The sequence below is a fragment of the Fundulus heteroclitus genome, chromosome 24 (genome assembly GCF_011125445.2).
Source record: "Fundulus heteroclitus isolate FHET01 chromosome 24, MU-UCD_Fhet_4.1, whole genome shotgun sequence".
Taxonomy (NCBI): domain Eukaryota; kingdom Metazoa; phylum Chordata; class Actinopteri; order Cyprinodontiformes; family Fundulidae; genus Fundulus; species Fundulus heteroclitus.
The window spans coordinates 11,834,003-11,853,657 of NC_046384.1; the positions used below are offsets into that span (position 1 = coordinate 11,834,003).

Consider the following 19,655-nt stretch of genomic DNA (forward strand, 5'->3'; position numbering starts at 1 on the left):
ACACCCAATTTGTACTTTATAAGGATTTTCGCAGATTAAACAGCAACATTTTCAAGATGTAATTGATGAAATGTGTTTGTGTTAATCCAACTCCTAATACAAGAGCTTCAGCTAAATAAATAAAAAAACTAGTTATGCATGTAGAAGGTAAAAACAAAATGTGAGAGCAACAAAATTAAAAGCGTTGAGCATATTATTCTGAAACAAACCCCTATAGTAGCAAGATAAAACTTTGTAAATAACTATTTGTCATTTTTTCCACTGGACTCTTCCTGCTACAGCCAGGAATTATAGTACAGTCGCAACATGCTGCCAATTCAATTCAATTAAATTTTATTTATATAGCGCCAATTCATGAAACATGTCATCTCAAGGCACAAAGTCAAGTTCAATCATATTTTACATGAACTGGAAATTACAAGGTGAAAGTTCTTTAAAAAATATATTATTTTAGACTTTTATTTCAATATCATGAAAAATATTTTTCTTATCAAAATGCCTTATCATTAACCCAATATACCTTTTACTGTTTTTTTTATAATCCTTGTTTCAAATTGTCTACTAAGTGGTAATAGCACTGTATATGTCAAATATTTAAAAACGTTCAATTTCAGTTTTTTAAAAATGTAAAATTACTGGTTTAGCTATGATGCTACAGTAGGGATGCACCAAAATGAAAATTTGGGCTGATATTTATCTCCAATACTAATACTGCTGTTTTGTCAGATAACCCCCCAACACAGGCATAAAGGGCAACTAGCTGGAAATAATCATTGATTGTTAATATCGGCCCACTTTCACTTATCAGACCTATATATGATAAAACATGTCAACCCAATAAGTATTGTCACCATTTTAAAATAAGTAACACTTTCTTTCACACAGCGTGACATCTCTACTCAGAGTGTAAATAATTCATGATCTCCCACAGAGTTTTTAAAGATCTTCTTTAAAAGGGAAATTTAAAATCATAAAACGCAGGATCGGATTTCAACTCAAAGTTCCAATATCGATCATCCCTAAAATTAAATCATAATGCATTGATAAGTATAACTATGATTTCTGACTTTTAGTTGGTAAAATTTGTTCTCAGTCTTCGAACTCTCTTCTGGGAGAAATGTAGCTCCTGAGTAGATAAATACTCAAACTAGAGCTTTGACGTAAGCTTGTTTCCATCAGTGTTTTTAAAATCAATAGGAAGTAAAACAATTTAACAAGGTGGAGCAAATCTGAAAGTTAAAATCAAATTTTAAAAAGGTGAAGCTTAAAAATAGGTTTATAAGCACAAGATGTGTAAAGATGAATCAAGACTCAGGATAAGTAACATGCTTATTGTCTAATAAATGTCGCTTTGATAAAAACGCCACATTTGCTTGAGCCCCAGAGAGCAAATTTTTCATGGGGTGAAAGCTTCCAATGGAGATAAGAAAGCGGTCAGTGCTGAAGCGCTCCTCCGGCAGGGCCTGCGATCAAATTCCTTTCAATCGCTGCTGACTGAGAGCAAAAGGCTGCAACACAAGACGCACGCAGGCACCAGCCTGTTATGAACTCAAACAGGCCAGAACGCTGCACAAAAACACAAACTCGTTCGTTAACGCTTGACTTTTATCGTAAGCGCAACGACTAAAGAAAACTAGGACTAATGTTCTTTACTTTTTTTAGTTTTCTGTACCAAAAACAAGGTTCAGTCAACATTTAAGTTCCTGGTTGAACGCTGACCTTCAGCATTTCTGCAGCTGTGCAAAAACACAAACACACTTGTGCAACTGCACGCTGTTTGCAGCCCTGCCTGAGCCAAAAAAAACAAGTATACTAAAAAAAAAAAACCCACATGTACAGAGTATACAGACACAGCTACAGTGCATTGCAATACCTGTGATTAAATTACATAGATTAAACTACTGAACTCTATTTACTTACAAGGTGCCGTTTGTAAGGCACATGGAGAAACTGGATTTTAGTTAAGAGTTTTAAAGTAAAGGAAGCTGAAGCGAAGCGGGATAACCTCTTTGCTGTCAGCTGCCCAAGAAATCGTTTGAGCTGGATTGGAAAAAAAAGTCTGCAAAAAATAATTCAAAGCAGAGAACAAGCTAAAAAGATAAAGCACTGTGAAACACTGAAGTGAATATAGGAAGCTCTTTTCTACCGCGACTGCAGGGAAACAATTAATTCCCCTGGAAAACCTGAGTTTTCAGTCTTATACAAGCTTTTTTTTCCCCCACCTAATCGGTACAAATTCCCTATCAGAGAGTTTGTAAACATCTCTTATATTTCAAAGACCTTCTAAATTAGTAAACCAAATAATGTTATATTTCTGGCCTTATAATAGAGATGGCTGAACAAAGACCTCCCTAACACATTCAGATGAAGTGTACCAAGTCAGCACTTTGGTGAGATGAATCACGTTTCCAGATCAAACTTTCCCCAACACAATGACTCCTTGTGTGTTGAAACTGAGTGTGACTGGAGTTTAAACTCCCAACAACTGTTGTCTTTGAAACGGTTTTGACCCAATGGTGTTACCGTACAATCTCATTTCCGGAGTTAGAGTAACTGAACAGCAACTACAGTGAAAAGCAGCCATTCCTCCCCCCCAGAGGATCAGAAACATGTGCCTGAATGTTTTGCTTGTGCGTATTAGTGCACTATTAATGTCTGTTTGGATCTAATACTGCTGCACAATACTAATTATAAGCAGTGAAACAGATTGCTTTTAGATGTAAGCTTCAAAAAAAAAGGTGCATAGCCACATTATTTTACGTTTTAAAATGTATACGTCAGTAGCTCATTCTGGTTGCATACAAAGCTTTTATGAAAGATTATCACGTCCTGCTGACGCATTAGTTGTTATTTTGGTGTTTTATGCTTTGTTTTTGCTCGGTTTGTTAGGAAATAAAGCCTTTTGTATGTATTTACAATTTTAACAGAAGTATGTAGTACGCATGCGCAGCAGGGGTTAAAACAAGGAAGTGGCTAATGGCTATTAGCATCTCCCAGTGAAACAATGATGAAACATCCAAGATCCAGAGGAAAAAAAAAAAAAAAAGATTACCATTTACGGTCTCCCAAAACGTCACATTAATGTGGACGCAAAGCCTAAACGACAAAATACGTTTGCAAGTACACCTAATCTTGTCTCCATGTGGAAGGGGCCTAAAAGCCTATAACTCTCTGCTAACGTATTGGTAATAAAATGCTAACCTGAAAAAACGCTATTATCAATGCTGGCAACGCTCACAATTCAAACTCCTTACAAAAGCATGTACCGTATGAACCAATAGGAAAATTCAAGTGCAATAGTCACCATTCAACCCTAAGAGGGCAGCACTAAGACTGTTTTAAGACCAATATAGCAGCTAAACAAGTTCACATTAAAATGCAAAAAATTGCACGGTAACATTAAAGTAGCACTGTTAGGCCCAGTTTATCTGAAAAAAAAAACAGTTTAAGTTGGGGTAAGTTACACTTTAAGCTATCAATACCTGACATCAGCTTTTTGTAGGGTTACGTTTACCATGCCACCTCTGAATAGATGATAGGTAAGATTCAGCTACTACATGTGGTTGTGCTCACATGCATGTTCACTTTAAAATATGTTTATTTTTGACTCTCAGTGGTCAAGGTTGTTCCTGTTATTGAACTGCTGTCTACCAACCAAACTGTGCAAGAACATTCAGTAAAGGCACAATAACTTCTCTTTTCACCATGACTGTAATGTATGAATAGAATTAGAAAGCAGGTAGTTTGTACAACTTTTCATGTGTTTTTATCTTGGATGTTAGATGCCAAGATAAAAACACAACCACTTCAAGTTCAAGAATCTTTATTATCCCCCAAGGGCCATTGATTTCAGTCACTTGCTGTTTAATAGAGTTTTTAATCATGGCCATGTGTTTGTGTAATGAGCCTCTCTAACTAAAATGTTGCATATAATTCTCACAAGTTTGATCTCGTGTTTTGTTTTCAAAAGAAGAATGTTAACCACGATCTGGCTTTTACTGCCTAACCTCTTCCATTTTAAATAGAAGCCACGATTAATCCTAAAACAATATTTGCAGTGCTGCTCTGCACAGAGTAACAACAATACGCCAAAGTAATATCTGGTTAATTAGTCAGGCTATCTGCTCCAGTGGCCAGCCTGCAGTTGACCCGCTGCTTGTAGTTTCCAAAATTAAGGTTAAGGCTTAAGACTGTTTTAAAACTAAAGAGTTATCAGTGACACTCCTTTCATATTTACCACATATTTTTATGAATTTTTTTTTTTTTTTGGGATCCAATATATTTCCAAAAAGCATAATTGTCTGTTTTGTAACCGAATGGGAAAATCTTGTGGCCCCACTTGTAGCTGTGACCAGCAGTGCACAGCTACAAGTGGGGGAGGGGCACTGCTGGTAATCTATTCTCCATGCAGCAACCCTGATTTCTCTTAATGCTCTTTTTGTAATGCACCTTATTAAAAAACAAAAGAGCTTAGAATTGGCATTAAGTAAACATACATTGGCGCAGAATTAGCCGTCACTAGCCTACTTGCTAGCGCTAACAGCAGTTTCTCTTTTTGTTCTCAAATTTTTATTTCTAAATGAATACATTGATTCATTTTAGTTTTCTCTACATTGTTATGCAAATATATTTTTGTTCAATTTTGTTTTTATATTTTCATACATTTATAATATCAGCCAACCTTGATGCACGTCATGCCTGGAGTTTTGCACATACAACAGAAAACTTGCATGATTTCCTTAAGATTCACAACTATGCACCACTTTGTGTTGATCTATCCCATCAAATACACTGAAGTTTGGGTTGTAACTTGACAAAAACACAGAAAAGTTTAGGCGGTGTGAACAATTTTGCACCGTACATGAAGTCTCTGTCCATTAAAGAGGCTGAATGAAACTGAAGCCGCCCTTTTTCTAAATGAAATGTGTCTCTTTTGACAATAACTCCAGCTGACACGACCGGCTCACTCGGGGAGGCACAGCCGAGGGTGGGAGCATTTTTGCATGCATGTGCGTGTTCCTGCCAAGGGGGACCTTCCGAAACAAGTTCTCCAACTCTCCCTGCGTCCGCTGGGAGGCTGTGCCCTCAGCGAAGCATCGTGGGAAGGAAGGGGGCAACTTTCAAGGCTGCGCATCAGCAGAACAGGAAGTGACTGGTCGAGAGACCCTCAAACACACTTTGGTCAAATACACAAAAAGCATCAGGGACGACATATATGGGCAATTAGAAGTGGTGCTTCAGTGGTGTGCGTGTTTGGGCCAGAGTATGAAGGAATGCGTGCCCTGGGGCTAAAATGTGTGAGGATACCCTCAGTATGTGGGACACACAGGAGGCAGTGTCTGAAATACGAACGTGGCATTTACTCTGAAGGAACCACACTACTTTAACCCCTCACACACCCTGCGGACATGTTCATGGGTGGAGGCAGCTGCGCATTGACGGCAAAACGGAGACTGACCAAAAGTGATGTTGATGGTGCCGTCTGGTATATCAGCTTCGCCCTCGTGCAAACCGGCTCCGATCGCGGGTTCACCCGGAAAGCCCGGCTGATATTTCTAAAATGCAACACGGATCCTCGAGGCTGGAGGAATCTTCTGGGTACGGAGGAGAGGACGCTGTTATTTTTTAACTAAAGGCTCCCGCTGACATTCTACACAGGATGTGGTACAGCCAGCAGATACAAGCAGCCCCGTCCACTGAGACAGGGTGCTTTTAATAAAATGTTTGTGTTTAATGACTGGATAGGTCAGCCCCCAGCGTTTCTTAAATTACCCTAAATGCTCAGAGTTTTAAAAAGTAAAAAAACAAGAGCTCAAGCGCAGCCAATATGGCTAAAGTGCTAAATGGCATTAAAGCTACTAGTCAGAATCACCTGTAAAATCAACCAAACACTATTAAGATAAAGTTTGCCACCTACAGAACATTACACGGTCATCGTGTTTCACTTTGTTTGATTGTTTTGTTGTAAATCTTTATTTAATCCAAAAGGATGCTCCCAATTGCACACGCCTCTGATGACATCACAGAAGGCAGCCAATCGGAGTTCTTTTCAGGATGAATTTTGTCTTCTTTCCTGCGTTTTTAATAAAATTCCTCCTTCAAAAGCAGTCTACTTCTATTCAGGAAAATTTGGCTCAGTTTTTCAAATGGTTTCCCAAATCCAGAATTTTCAAAGAAAGAACAAGGCAGAAAGCTCAAGAGGACAAAATACATTACTGTACACTGCCCAGCCTTGCTGTTATGTGCTGAAATGTTCCTCTGACGTCATTTTAAACAACTCACATATACAGAAAATGTCTAACTTCGAGTCTTCCCCCAATAACAGCAGCTAGATATGCTGGTGAAGATTCTCAGTCATCCAGGTCATGGTCTTTCCAAAAAAAAAAGTAAAAAAACAAAGCAACTGGACTTGTTTTCCGTAGTTGAAGACGTTTCGCTTCCTCTCCAGGAAGTATAAAGCTTGATGCTCCACATTACTCCAGACTTTTTGAATAGAGAAAGCTTCCTGGAGAGGAAGCGAAGCGTCTTCAACTACGGAAAACAAGTCCAGTTGCTTTGTTTTTTTACTTTTTTTGGAAGCAGCTAGATATCCTCCCTAAAACCGTTTCTAGTGCTCAGTACATGCCAGCAGAGGAAAGAGCTCCCCACCTGTGAGTTTCAAAGCTCACACCGTGTAGCTTGGAGATCTGTATGCTTGTGTTGCTTTAAATCAAGGGTCTCATTATCAAGCTGCCGCACCAAAAAGGACATTTTATCATTAAACTGGGGCTTTGTGGAGAGAAGCTGCGAGTGTTTTCACTAAATGTCTCAAGGTCAGCTACGGAATTGGTTTTATTTATCTAATTTTGTGACTTTTAGCAGGCTTTTATTGGAGTTTCATCGGAGAATGTGAAGGATTATTGCTCTTGCTTTTGCAGGGTTTTGACAGAGATTTCATTCATGCATATTGTGATGTCTAGATGACTGGGTCAATGCGTCTCCAGAACTACAGCTCTTGTTAGATTTTCCCAGCCTGCAGCGGTCGGGTTTGGCCAAAAGTGGACCCGATGAAAGAAAACCATTGAATTGGAAACAGGGTCACAGTCAGACGATGCCCACTGAAGCCGCTGAAGAGTAAAAGATCAGCAATTCTGTCTGATAGGGAAGGAACAAATCGTTGAAAAAAAATAGATCCTGCTGGGTTGGATTTAAAAAAAAAGCACTTTCAGTGATAGCAGTGGCATATTTTAAAAGGTTAATGAGTGTACCCAGACTGCATTTATGGTTCAAGAAATGTTTAACAAACAGAAATGACTTTAAATTGTAGAGTTTGCCTCATTAGCAAAAACTCAAACCAAGAATCTGTTAGGTTTTCTGGGAAAAAAACCAAAAAAAAACAAGCCTGAGGACTGATTGCAATCCGCAAGGCTTAAAGGGTTCAAATACCTTAAAATGTCTTTCAATGGTACCGTTCCTTCTAGGTTTAAAGTCCTGCAGGTCTGCTCGCTGAAGGAGGGCTACAAATGCAACTCCCTGGAGCAGGAAGCAACAAATACAGCTTTCTGGAAACAACATGGACCCGTATGGTGCCGAAACCACGGGAGCACAAAGTTCTGAAGCTAGAAGCAGCATGTCTGTTAAGCAGCTGACTGCATAAACAGATCGCTCGCCTGTTTTACCCGCTAATGTCAGCTTGTAATGTGTGCGTTGCTCTATAAAAGAGCAGAAGGGAGATAAGAGTTAGCGATTGCATCATATTATACATTTCAGCTTTAAATCTGCTACGTGAAACTGTGGCATTCAATGTGAGGCCGCCAAAGCTACGGCTGATAAATTGGTCCAAACTGGGTCGTCAGTGGGACCACGACCATAAATAGAGCAAGAACAGGCTGAAAACCCCAATTGTTCTGACCCAAAGTGACAAATACAGCAGCTGTAAAGCACAGTGGTGGAGGGGTGATGATGTGGGCTCGTTTAGCAGAAACAGGACCTCACTGCAAAAATGGAACTAAAAATAAGTAAGATTTTCTTAAAATTAGTTTATCTGTCCTTGATTTGAGCAAATTAATAAGATGATCTGCCAATGGAATAAGAGTTTTGCACTTAAAATAGGAGCAATTCATCTCCATCATCTTATTTCAAGTGCAGGTTGTCTAATTATCTTTATTTTAGGGGTCAAAATACTCATTCCATTGGCAGATAATGTTATTTACCTGCTCAAATCTAGGACAGAAACACAAATTTTAAGAATGTTTTACTTATTTTTAGATCCGTTTTAGCAGCGCTGGTCACCTTGCAGTCACTTAAAACAATAGACTCTGTATGCAAAAAGTGTTTTAAGGTTACTGTCTGAAGCCCAAGCTCGGCCCAAACTGGGTCATCAACAGGAAATGATCTGAACATCCGGAAATGGCACAAATACCTAAACGTTCAGAGCATATCGTTACGATTTTTCATATTTAGGCATCGCGATCATAATAACTCTCAAAAAAAGAAAGAAAAACAGTGTAAATAAGTACATCAACCTAATGTGCACGGCTTTATAGTCCAATGGCAAAGTCTAATCTTCCCGATTTCCTTTTGATGTCAGCGTTATCTGGCATCCAGTGCATCCCAACTCCATGGAGGGAATATATGAGGCGTTTTGATCTGAGCTGACAATACTGGAGCCAAGACGCACGACAACAAACTGGACTCCACGAACATAGTTTTTTTTATTCTCTCCGGGCCAGGCGCTTCACCCAAATGAGACGGGGACAAAAAGACTAATGCCACTTTCCTAAAATAGTAGGGTCAAAGTTGACGCGTAGCCCGGCGACAGTCTCCCACACCAGTAAGTGCAGCTAAGTGGCCGCGCTGCAAGGAGGGATTATGTAAGCATGCGTTTCTTCATTAAATTCGATTTATCTCATTTGGAACGCATAGAACTGGGGAAATTGTCAGGAATCCAGCAGCAGCTGTTTCGATATTTCTGAATTCGTCTTTGCATGACAAGGTTTGTTTCTGATAAAATCTCATACAGGACAAATACCGAGGAGGGGGCGGAAAAAAAAAGTGAAGAACTGGGATTTATTTAGACTGTTTGGGTTTTTTTCTCCAAATTTAACGACTCCATTTATAAGTCGTCATCAATTCACTCACGTGGCAGCATCTGTGGCGTTAAAGAGGACTGCCGTTCTGCAGAAACATTGCCAATTTCATCCTGAATAAACCTTCATTTCTGATGATCACTGTAGTTTTTATGTCAATATTGCTGCCTTTAAAAAAAAAAAAAAAAGCAAAACTATTTAAATAATAGTCTGCACTGAAGCAGACATGTAAATAATTAAAAGAGGAAGTGATACCACAGACACAGGCTTGTACTGACTCATGTTTGCTGAAGTACATGAATATCTTTTAGAATCAAGCTTGAACAGCTCTGAGACGGATTTACATCTATATCCGTTATGATCAGGGTTTTGTCCTTGGCAACAAAAAGGCTGTTGGTGCAACACAAGCAACTGAGAGTGTTTAGAAAGTTTGAGACTGGCAGGAAGAAAAAAAGAAAAGTGCACTCTTGCTGCTTCCATGCGACTTAGGGTTAAAAATTGTAGCCAATTGATGCTAATCAAATGCACCTCATTGGTCAGTATTAAGTAATTATGGCTAAATGTATTTAACGTGGTCATAATGTCTACGCTAAGCCAGCTTTCATCAGCACAAACACTTCATACATGCATGGTGGTGGACAAAATAATGTCTGCAAATGTCAATGAACTGAAGCGATGTTGTGGGCGAAAATCTTATGTTTTCATTAGACGCCGACTTTCCCTAAAACACTTGAGGAAAATGATAAAAGAATCTTGAAACAGGGCTTGAATGATGATCTTATTTCTCCTATAGAGCATATTTTTTAGGTAGATAAAATTAACTAATTGCTCCCTCACAGAACCGTGCCAGAAAGCCACTTCTTGATGCAAACGGAGAAAAGAAGAAACCCTGCGACATAATGTTAGGACTGAAACAGACAGAATAAGAAGCGAAACGAGAAACCTCCAGACAGTGAGACCACCCGCCAGGCTGGTAATTGATTGCCGTGTTTGACATCGCTGCTCTTAAAGCCAGCATCAGAGCGCCGCGCGCGCGCACGCACCGGGCGCACACATCCACGGCGCACCCAGAGGTAGCAGACAGCAGGAAAGCCATGACTAATCAATCGTCCTCGCAGCGGGAGCCGACAGTGTGACTGGAGGATTAAAGAGTCCCCCCCCCCTTGAGATTCTACAGTCGCACGCGGCTCCGTCGCACTTCCACATGCTAAGAAACGGCACGGACGCCACACACACATATCCACCCCTCTGCAGTTACTGTACTCCCGCTTTAATGTGACCTCCATCTTTGACAGGGCACAGAACATAAACGGCTAAATGCTCTCAGAATGACTGACGGAAACGATGATCGTAATCTCAACATTGACCAACAATTAGAGCGGCGGGACTCCCACGGCAATCCCACGAAACATCTGAGCCCGTGCCATAATTTAAACCCCCCTCCAAAGAAAAAATAAAAAAAATCTAGCTGTGCACATCATTAAATATTCATTCTGCTCCAGGACTCAGACGCTAAGAGAGAAACACTTCCAGAATATATTAATAAACACAATTTTGAGGATGAATTGCTGCATAAGAGCACTTCCTGCAATGTTTTTTTCCAGTTTGCTGTGCAGATGTTTTCCCCCCAGATTCATTTCTTTTTTCAGAAACAAGCGACAGCGGCACATACAACAGAAACCAGTGCTTTACACGCGCTGCAAAAACAAGACACAAACCACGTTTTCACTTTCTGACATTAAATCAAACTCAACCTTTTCACATTTTAGGACAGTTAGGATTACCAAAATCCCTCCTATGTAAAATAGAGATTGTTTTAGGTTTACAATTAATTATACAAACCTTTCCTTAATGTATGCTGTAATTGCATTTAAATTGTTTTCAATTGAGATGTTCTTCAACATCTTCTCAATCATTTTCAGGTATTTTGGCCCATTCCTCCTAATAGAACGGCTCTAACTGGTTTGTAGGCCGTTTTGCTCACACACACCTTTTTAGCTCCGCCCACAAATTTACATTTGGACTGAGATCAGAGCATTGTGACGGCCGCTCCAAAACACTGACTTCGTTGTTCTTCAGCCACTTCATAGATAATTTTGCCGGTCACCGTCCTAAGCTTCAACGTCCTGGCTTATGTCTTGAGGTATTGCTTCAACGTCTCCATATAATGCCATTTCATCAGGACATCATCTTTTTTGGGAAGTGCACGCAACACCAATGCGATGAGAAGACGTGCTCAGGCTTGCAGGTTTCGCCCTTTGCCCTCCAAATACAACCATGGTCACATGGCACTGGACTCGTCTCCATGAGGATAGTGACTCATTCCCATCAGCTTCAGCATTTTGGCTTTTATCTTGAGGTTAAGACGCATATTTTATCCCATAGCATGTTCATCTCCGTTTCCTTTCAGAACAGTATTATGGCTGGGTATTCCCTTATTGTCTAAACTTGCCCCGATTCGTTTGAACAGGTGAGTGTGGCATCTTCAGGGAACTGGCAAGTGTTGCCAAGAATCAAACAGAGTTGTGGAGGTCCGTCATTTTCTACCTGATACCTTGACCCATTTCTTTAGGGTTTTCCATGATGTCGCAAAAAAGGAAGCAGTGTGTTTCAGGTGTTGCCTTAAAAATACATCCACGCGATGACATCATCACCCGGGCTTTCCCAAATTGATTAAAGAGGCACAGTAATTGCGTGTAAACCTCTGAATTTCAAGAAAGTAATGAAATAAATCTAAAGGAGACTGAAAAATTGGAAATCCTAATTGACCTGAAGAAGGAAAGGTTTAAATTTGATTTAATGTCAGATGTTGGAAAACAGTTAATTGTCTTTTCATACAGTGTAAACAAGTGTCTAAATTAAATGATAGAATTAGTTAAAGATTAAACTTTTCATGCATGTCTCAATTAAGAGCAGCAGAAACATCCTATGGGTTTACTCACTGATCTCTGAGACCTTCACAGTCACAGGGCTGGACGTCTTCTCCGCTGCCATGTGCCACCTCCCTCTGGTGCTGCGTCCTCCTTTCTCGATAAAGGCTCGGACCCGGCAGGTATAAACCCCTCCATCCTCGCCGCTCACCCCCCTCACCCCCAGCCTGTACTCCCCGCTCCCGGTCTTCACCAGACTCGCCTCCCCTCTCTTCGCCTGCGTTCCGTTCGAAGACGCGTTGGAGATCAGCAACCCGCTGTGGTCCAGGGTGATGATTTCACGGCCATCGGCCAACCAGGACACCTCCAGGGAGAGGGCAGGAAGGTTGTCGGCCAAAACGTTGCAAAGGAGTGTCAGCGTGTTGCCAGGAGACAGCATCAGGGAGGAGGACGACGGAGAGGAAGATGAAGCGCTCACGATGAGGGAATGGCCTTAGGACGGAAGACAACACAATTCAGATTGAAGTTGCTAAACAACAGATTTTATTTGGCACACACATTTAATTAATGAATGCACTGATAACCAAGTGTTAAGATTAGCAGAATGAAGACAAGGCGGGGGGAAAAAAAGCTAATTTATGCTAACAATGTTTGTGTTTTGAAAAAGAAAAGATGGAAACATCCTGCTTAAACTTTTTTCCAATCATGATGCAACCTACACTGCTAGCATTGTGATTGTTCAGGCTGCTGGCTGAGTGGTTAGCATTAGTGTTGCACCGATACCGATACCAGTATCGGCCGGGGCGCCGATACCGCACTAAAATGGTGGTATCGGTATCGGCGAGTACCAACAAATAGGTCACAGATACCATTTTGATGTTTGTATGTCACTTGAACGCAGCCTTCTCTCTCCCGACACTCACTAGTTCTACTGGATTCACTTTGTATTAGTCTTTTTCCTGCTTTAATAAGACAGCAGCTTGACAAAGCTATGATAGCAATTATTTTACATCCAAGTAATATGCTGTTCTTCATATATACACACACATAAATTTCAAAGTAATAGTATCGGTATGGTATTGGTATCGGCCGATACTGCACAGCCAGGTATCAGGTATCGGTATTGGGGTATATGGCATCGGCGCAACACTAGTTAGCATAGTGCTAAAAATGGAGGCTCTTGGCTAGCACTGTGGTGGCCGTGTGGCTAGCAGAGCCGCTAGCATGGTGCAAATCTCACATTTTATCAGGATTTAGCCTGCTAAAATGTGAGTTTTCTTTTAAAGATAGCCTCTTTTCTATCATTACAGATTAAACTAAACTAAGTACCATTTTAGGCTATTTGTTAACAGGGTAGCTAAGTGGTTAGCACTGCGCTAAAACTAATTAGCTATTATGAGGCTTTATTCGGCAACATCATGGTAGCTAAAGCACAAGTATAATGTAAAATTTGATTTCCTTTGAGGGGTGAAAAAAATAAATTGTACTCGTTTGACAGTAACTGTACAAAAAACTAATTAGACGTGATGTCTGATTCTGCTTTAAAAACAGAGCTACATGTCCGACTGGGAACTGAAGGATGAAGGTCAGACTTTCCCTTTCCCATGGCGTTCTTTCAGCAGACATGCTCAAGATGACATTTACAGTCCTATCCGATGATTAAAAAAAAAAAAAAAAGGCCGGTATATTGAAAATGTCAGTCTTTCCTGTGTATCTTTAAGCCATCAACTGGATCAGAGGTTTAAATATTGTCAGCAGCAGCAACATCAACAGAAGTAATGTGGGAGAAAGAAAAAGCCTCTGTGTGGTGTCTGGAAAAGAACAAAAGGGACAAAGCAGACTCTGTTTGACTTTTCTCATCCTCTTTACCAAAGCCAGTAAGTCAATACGAAGTGACTGGGGCACAATGGGTGCGAGGCCTAGACCTGTGTGTGCTGTTCATGTTTGGTTTCATTACAAACCACTGGGTGCTCTCTAGCACTTAAGAGGAAATGGTAACCTAGAGAGATAGAAGATATGGTCTCCACAGCAACTTTAGAGAATAAATGTCTGGCAGGGCCTCTGTATGGACAGGATAAGGCAGAAAGAAGGCCTGCTTAGGGTCACGAACCTCCTGGGAGAGAGCAAGATTGGAAGTAGAGAGAGAGAGACTGTGTGAAGGGGACCCCTTTAAAACAAAGAGAGCCACACAACAGGCGGAGAACTCTCCCACGTCCCTAGCTCCTCTCGCACGTCTTGTCTTCTAATGTCCCTACATTTCCAACTCAAAAGGACCATTCCTGTACACGGTAACCTTAAATAAAGAGCAGGATCTATAGACTGTTGAGGAGAGATCAGGATGCACACGCGTCTCCCTCTCAAGATGTTTAAAGACCTCCTTTGAAAACAAGATGCCAGCCAGCTTTGAGCTGCTTTAACGAAACAGAACCAAAAGGGTATTCAGATTTGAGGCAAAGGACGAATAGAGTCCAGGGAGTGCAATAAAGCACCGTACATCAAGGCAAAGACCTGCAGGAATTGATTTTTTTTTTTCAACCAGGCAATCGGGCTTATGAGCAATGGCCGCTATGAGTCACCTCTTTTTTTTTTTTTTTTTTGATGAAGTGCCATTCGACACAGATTGATTTAGCACAACGCCATTCAAGCAAGTTACAAATTAACTCGCCCTTTCTTTGTGTTCCCTCAGAGCTCTTCTTTCACCCCACCGAGAAACCATTTGAGAGTCCCTTACGCCGACACCAACAAGGCGCTCTAACAATCCCGGCAGATAGATTACGTCTACACTTAGCTGCAAGGACCAGAATTAAGAACAAGTATGAAAAAAGTACAATACTTTCTTCAGCAGGAGCCTTATGGGATTTACAGCTTTGGACAAAAAAAGCTGTAATCAAGGTTCTCTATGGTTCAGCAGAATGAGTAAATCAACTATAGGTACATTGTCCTTCACATCTTAAAAGACAACATACAGTGCAGGGTTGTTTTTTTTTTTTTACATTTGAAAACTTTAGAGCATTTTTTTTTTTAGATTTTATGACAGACAGAAAATAGTGGATAAATTTAAGCTGAAGGAAAATTATAAAATTATAAATGTTTGTTTTGAGGGATGCACCAATATGAGCTGTTATGGCCTTATCCATCTATCAGACATTGTTTTTCTGCTTTCGTTAAACACTCACACCCCTGCGCTGCATCACCGTCACGTGACCAAACAAACGCCACACGACCAGTCCCCTCCCCTTCACACAACACAAACTGCGACAACATGGAAATAAACATTGGTTTTTAATGACGGCCCAAAATGACAGACGTTAATGCTGGCATATTTGCCATCCTTATTTTTTGTTTTCTCTAATCAAAAAATCTCAAATGTTTTTTTTTCGTTTGTTTTTAGTTTCTAGGAGTCAAATTTCAGACTTGTTCCTGACTGCAACTGCAGTCTTTATGGTACGACTGGCCATTCAGCTCAGCAAAATGGCAAAGGTTAAGGCAGACTGGACAGAGAGCGGCTCTGAACATCAATTTTTCTTTTTTTTTTGTCTTACCATAATATCGCCATTGATAGGCCTGAACTTAGTCAGAGCCAGTCTTACACATGAATCTAAACCACTCTATTGTAACTCTTGCCCTATGTTTATAATAGTTCTCATTCATGAAGGTGCAGCTCTCCACTCTGTCTCCAGCATTTCAGCCTCCAACAGGTTGTTTTCGATATATTCAGCTTCCTCCATCTTCTCGTTTCTCAGATTTCTCAGAGCATCTTTGCAGATCCCCCTGCTTTACAATTATGCACTGCTTTGTTTTCGCCCGTCACATAAACGGCCCATAAAATACAATGACGTTTGTGGTTTTAAGTAGGAATGCACCGATAAGTCGGTTCCAGCACTCCGGGAAGACGTGTGAAATCCCATAATATCAACAAGGGGGTAATAGCTGGTCACCAAGAGCAATGTGCTGAGTAAGAGCCTCTGCTTTTCACTGCCCACAGGCTGTCTCTGGAAATCTCTCTCCGCTTTTTCGGGGTTTGCTACAAAGTTTGTTAGTGCGGTTTCCCACTGCCATTTGAAAACCTGTTGAACTCAGTGTTGTGTTGATGTTTTAATAAATTATGTATTGAAGCTGCTGGATTTTGTTCCTCTTCTTGACTACTTTGCCGAACATAATATGCAGCCAGCCTTACTTTGTTCACGCGGACGTGCCTCCAGACCGCTGACAATCTTCCTCCTCTACTACCCGGCTGGTTAAAACCAGTTGGCTTGTCCAGCTTCAGTACTAGGGGTGGGTATTGCCAAAGAAGTCACGATTCGATTCGAATCACGAATCACATGCCACGATCCGATTCTATCACGATACATTGCAATAATTCAAGTATCGTGAATATAACCTGAAACGAAAAATTGCGATATTTTCACTGAACACTGTTAGAAACAAATACAGCCGTTACCAGTGGCTGACTGGCTGTGTATGATCTGGATAGTGTCTTCAATTGATACATAACTGAAAGAAACTGAATTTATACATAGCTGTATTTATTGAAACCACTTTTGGGGGTATTGCCATGAAAACAAATATTACTATTACTTGAGTGGACACACTGACAAAAAGTGCTTAGGATTTATAAAACTTAAAATAACAAAATAAGGATAATCAGCGCCGTTTACATGGCCTCAGTGGTCCTTTAAACCAATGAAGTTGTATTCCACTTGTTTTTGGCTGCTGTTCGCCAACCACTCATGCAATTTTATTTACTTTTTTTTTTTATTAATAATCGATACTTGGCGTCAAGAATCGATGCAGTAGATCGCGAAAATTAGAATTGCGATGCATCGTCATGACGATTATTTTGCACACCCCTATTCAGTACATCTTGGTCTTATGTAGCTTGCATTAATTTTAAGGTGTATTGCCAACCCTCACTGGGCTGGAGTATTTATGCACAAAATAAATTTTTTTTTTTTACTTCTATCACATTGGTATCAGGTCCTGTTAGTATGCTAATAACAGAATCGGTGTATCCCTACTTTGAACATGACAAATGAAAATGTTCCAAGGTTTTGAACTCTTGAAGGCACACACTGCAAAAACGGAGCTAAAAATAAGTAAAATGTTCTTAAAATTAGTGCATTTTCCCTTGATTTAAGCAGGTAAACAAGATGATCTGCCCATAGAATAGGATTTTTGCACTTAAAATAGGGACAACTCATCTCCATCATCTTATTTCAAGTGCAGTGTATCCAATTATCTTATTTTAGGGATCAAAATACTCATTCCATTGGCAGATAATCTTATTCTATGACAAACACACTATTATTGAGAACATTTTACTTATGTTTAGATCCGTTTTTGCAGTGCACAAAGATGTTAAAAATCCAAGACTTTCCAACACTAAGAGGAATTGATCTAAATTATCCTCGTAAAAACTGCATTAAACGAGCAAACTGATAATACTAATGGCTTTTATCTGGGAAGAGTGGACTAAAATCTGTTGTGCAGAAACAGGCATCTTTTCTTTTCACACATTCTTCCCATTTGTTAAAGCCTGCTGCTTACATTACCCACAATGCAGCCTGACTGCCAACATTTGGGAATGAGAATCTAACACAAATTGTGTCTAATGTAGCCTAAAGCCTGAAGCAGCGATTAGGAGGCAGCTGCTAAGCTCACTCTTTAAACAAGAAACCATTTCAGACTCCAGACTCAGTAGTTCGCCGATAAAAAGATTTAAAAGCATCATCAGAAGGTGAACATGGGACAGGTTTTCTTACTGGTAGGCGTGACGCTGACTGTCCCCATCTCTTTGGTGGCTTCCACAATCTTCGTCCATGTCCCCCCGCTTTCGTGCGTCCATTCAGTGCCGTTGCATTCGTAGGTGCCCTGGTCAGACGTGGTGACTCTGGAGATCACCAGCTCGAACGTGCCGCCCCTGCCAGGAACCAACCGGAGGCCCCCGTCCGCGTAGCGCCGAGAAAACTTTGAACCCGTCACGACCTCTCCCTGAGGTCCAAAGGTGAGAATTTCCTCGGAGGTGCCCCCCTTTTTCACCAACCAGGTGACGGACAGGTAGGTGGGGTAGTTGAGCTCCCGGGTGACGTTGCAGGAGAGCGTGAGGTCGCTTCCTTCTGGGACGGCGGCGGGTGGAGTCTGGGGGGACACCTTCAGGGTGTTGGGGATAACTAATGAGAAAAGAAACAGAAAGAACAGTTTATGCTAGCTTTGTGCAAGAAAATTAGCTCCATCCATCTATCCAACTCTCTTCCAGCCTTTGCAGCCATCTTGCTGACAGATTATCCCAACTGAGCTGTGCATCTCAGCAGCTCCCCCAGAGCAACCTCAGGTCTCTTGGTGGCTTCTGCAGTAATAAAGAAATGTTTTTGATGTCTTCTCTGATGTTTTTGTTTCCCTGTCCAATATAGAATCGACTCTGTACCCTTACAGGATGCTATAATGCTCATTATGTTGTATTTTTATTTAACTAATTTCAACATGGTTTTGTTTTTTTTAAATTTTACCATATTTGGGGAAACTATACTATTTTACCCCTTCTGGGTTCCTTGAATTGACATTTCTCTTTTGAATTTTATTTGCTTGTAATAAAGTTGGGATGTGGCAGCAAACAGGCTTTTGAACAACTTTTGAATTAAACCTGTTTGCTTATGCAATGACCCGGAAAACTGAGAATTTACACAAAAAGTTGAGATGGGTTTAAGCAAACTGTAGAAAATAAACTAAGAACAGATATTCAAGCAATACAAATCTTAAAACGTGTGGATATTTGTTATGTACGGTAAAAACTGAAGCTTATAATGGCATTTCATACAAAATACATGTAAAATATTGATTATTGAATTTTTTTTTGTTCCAAGGTCAATGGAGGAACAATTTATTCACAAACTACATACAGAAAAACGTAAAATTGTTCAGAATCATAGTCGCTATGCATTTTTGACACTTGCCTACTCAGATAATACCTCTCTAAAAAGATTTATTAAATTTTTAATGTAAAGGAAGTTATTTTCTTAAAAAAAAAACATTTAATTCAAATAAAAAATATAAAGTTCTATAGCCAATCTGGCATTTAAGTAGTAACTTTATCAAATGACATGACATGTTCTGGGTAAAACTAAAATAAATGTATGAATATGCAATGTTCATCATATTCTAGATAAAACATGAGCTTGAGAGGAACATTTAATGAGTGAATGATTCACATCAGGTCACCTGGGTAATGATTCAACATTTAGCCGTCAGAGTGACACATTAACTGGGCGGAGAACCAAAAATCATCAACTATGACCTCAGAGGTTATTACTTCATTAAACAGCTCTCAGAGAATTTACACACCTTAGAAGACGGGATGAAGAAAGGCTATTGCTGGTAAACGTACGTCCTGTAATCTGAGCAAGGCCGCTGCTTAAAGCAGAGTAAACAAACAGCTTCGGGATACGGCAGTGAATTTCTGATTGCATGTGTAGCCCGACGCACACCCAGGGGAGTGTTCAGGTAACCCGGTAAACTCTCCCTTTCACTCCCGCACAACAGAGTTAGTGCCACTCATTTGCTCAGGAGCTCCTTTGTTTTCAAATTCGCAGATAAACATGACGTTCAGGCGTCCGAGCAGGTTTTAACAAAGCCGCCTTTACCAACTCCGAGTTTCGATTTTCCTACTGAAGCAAAGATCACGACTCACTTGGAGAACAAAAAACAAAACAAAAAAAAAACT

At 40.4% G+C, this 19,655-nt stretch overlaps 1 protein-coding gene across 2 annotated transcripts in view; it reads right to left on the reverse strand.

Moving 5' to 3' along the window:
- The window catches only part of si:ch211-132g1.7 (prostaglandin F2 receptor negative regulator), an 84,747-nt gene that overhangs the window by 47,762 nt on the left and 17,330 nt on the right, over positions 1–19,655 (reverse strand). For both annotated transcript variants that reach the window (XM_021311791.2, XM_012854672.3), the window contains exons 4-5: positions 17,701–18,108; positions 12,011–12,430 (exon numbers count right to left, since the gene is read on the reverse strand). In XM_021311791.2, coding sequence (XP_021167466.2) covers positions 12,011–12,430; positions 17,701–18,108 — 828 coding nt within the window. The remainder of the gene's footprint in view (positions 1–12,010; positions 12,431–17,700; positions 18,109–19,655) is intronic.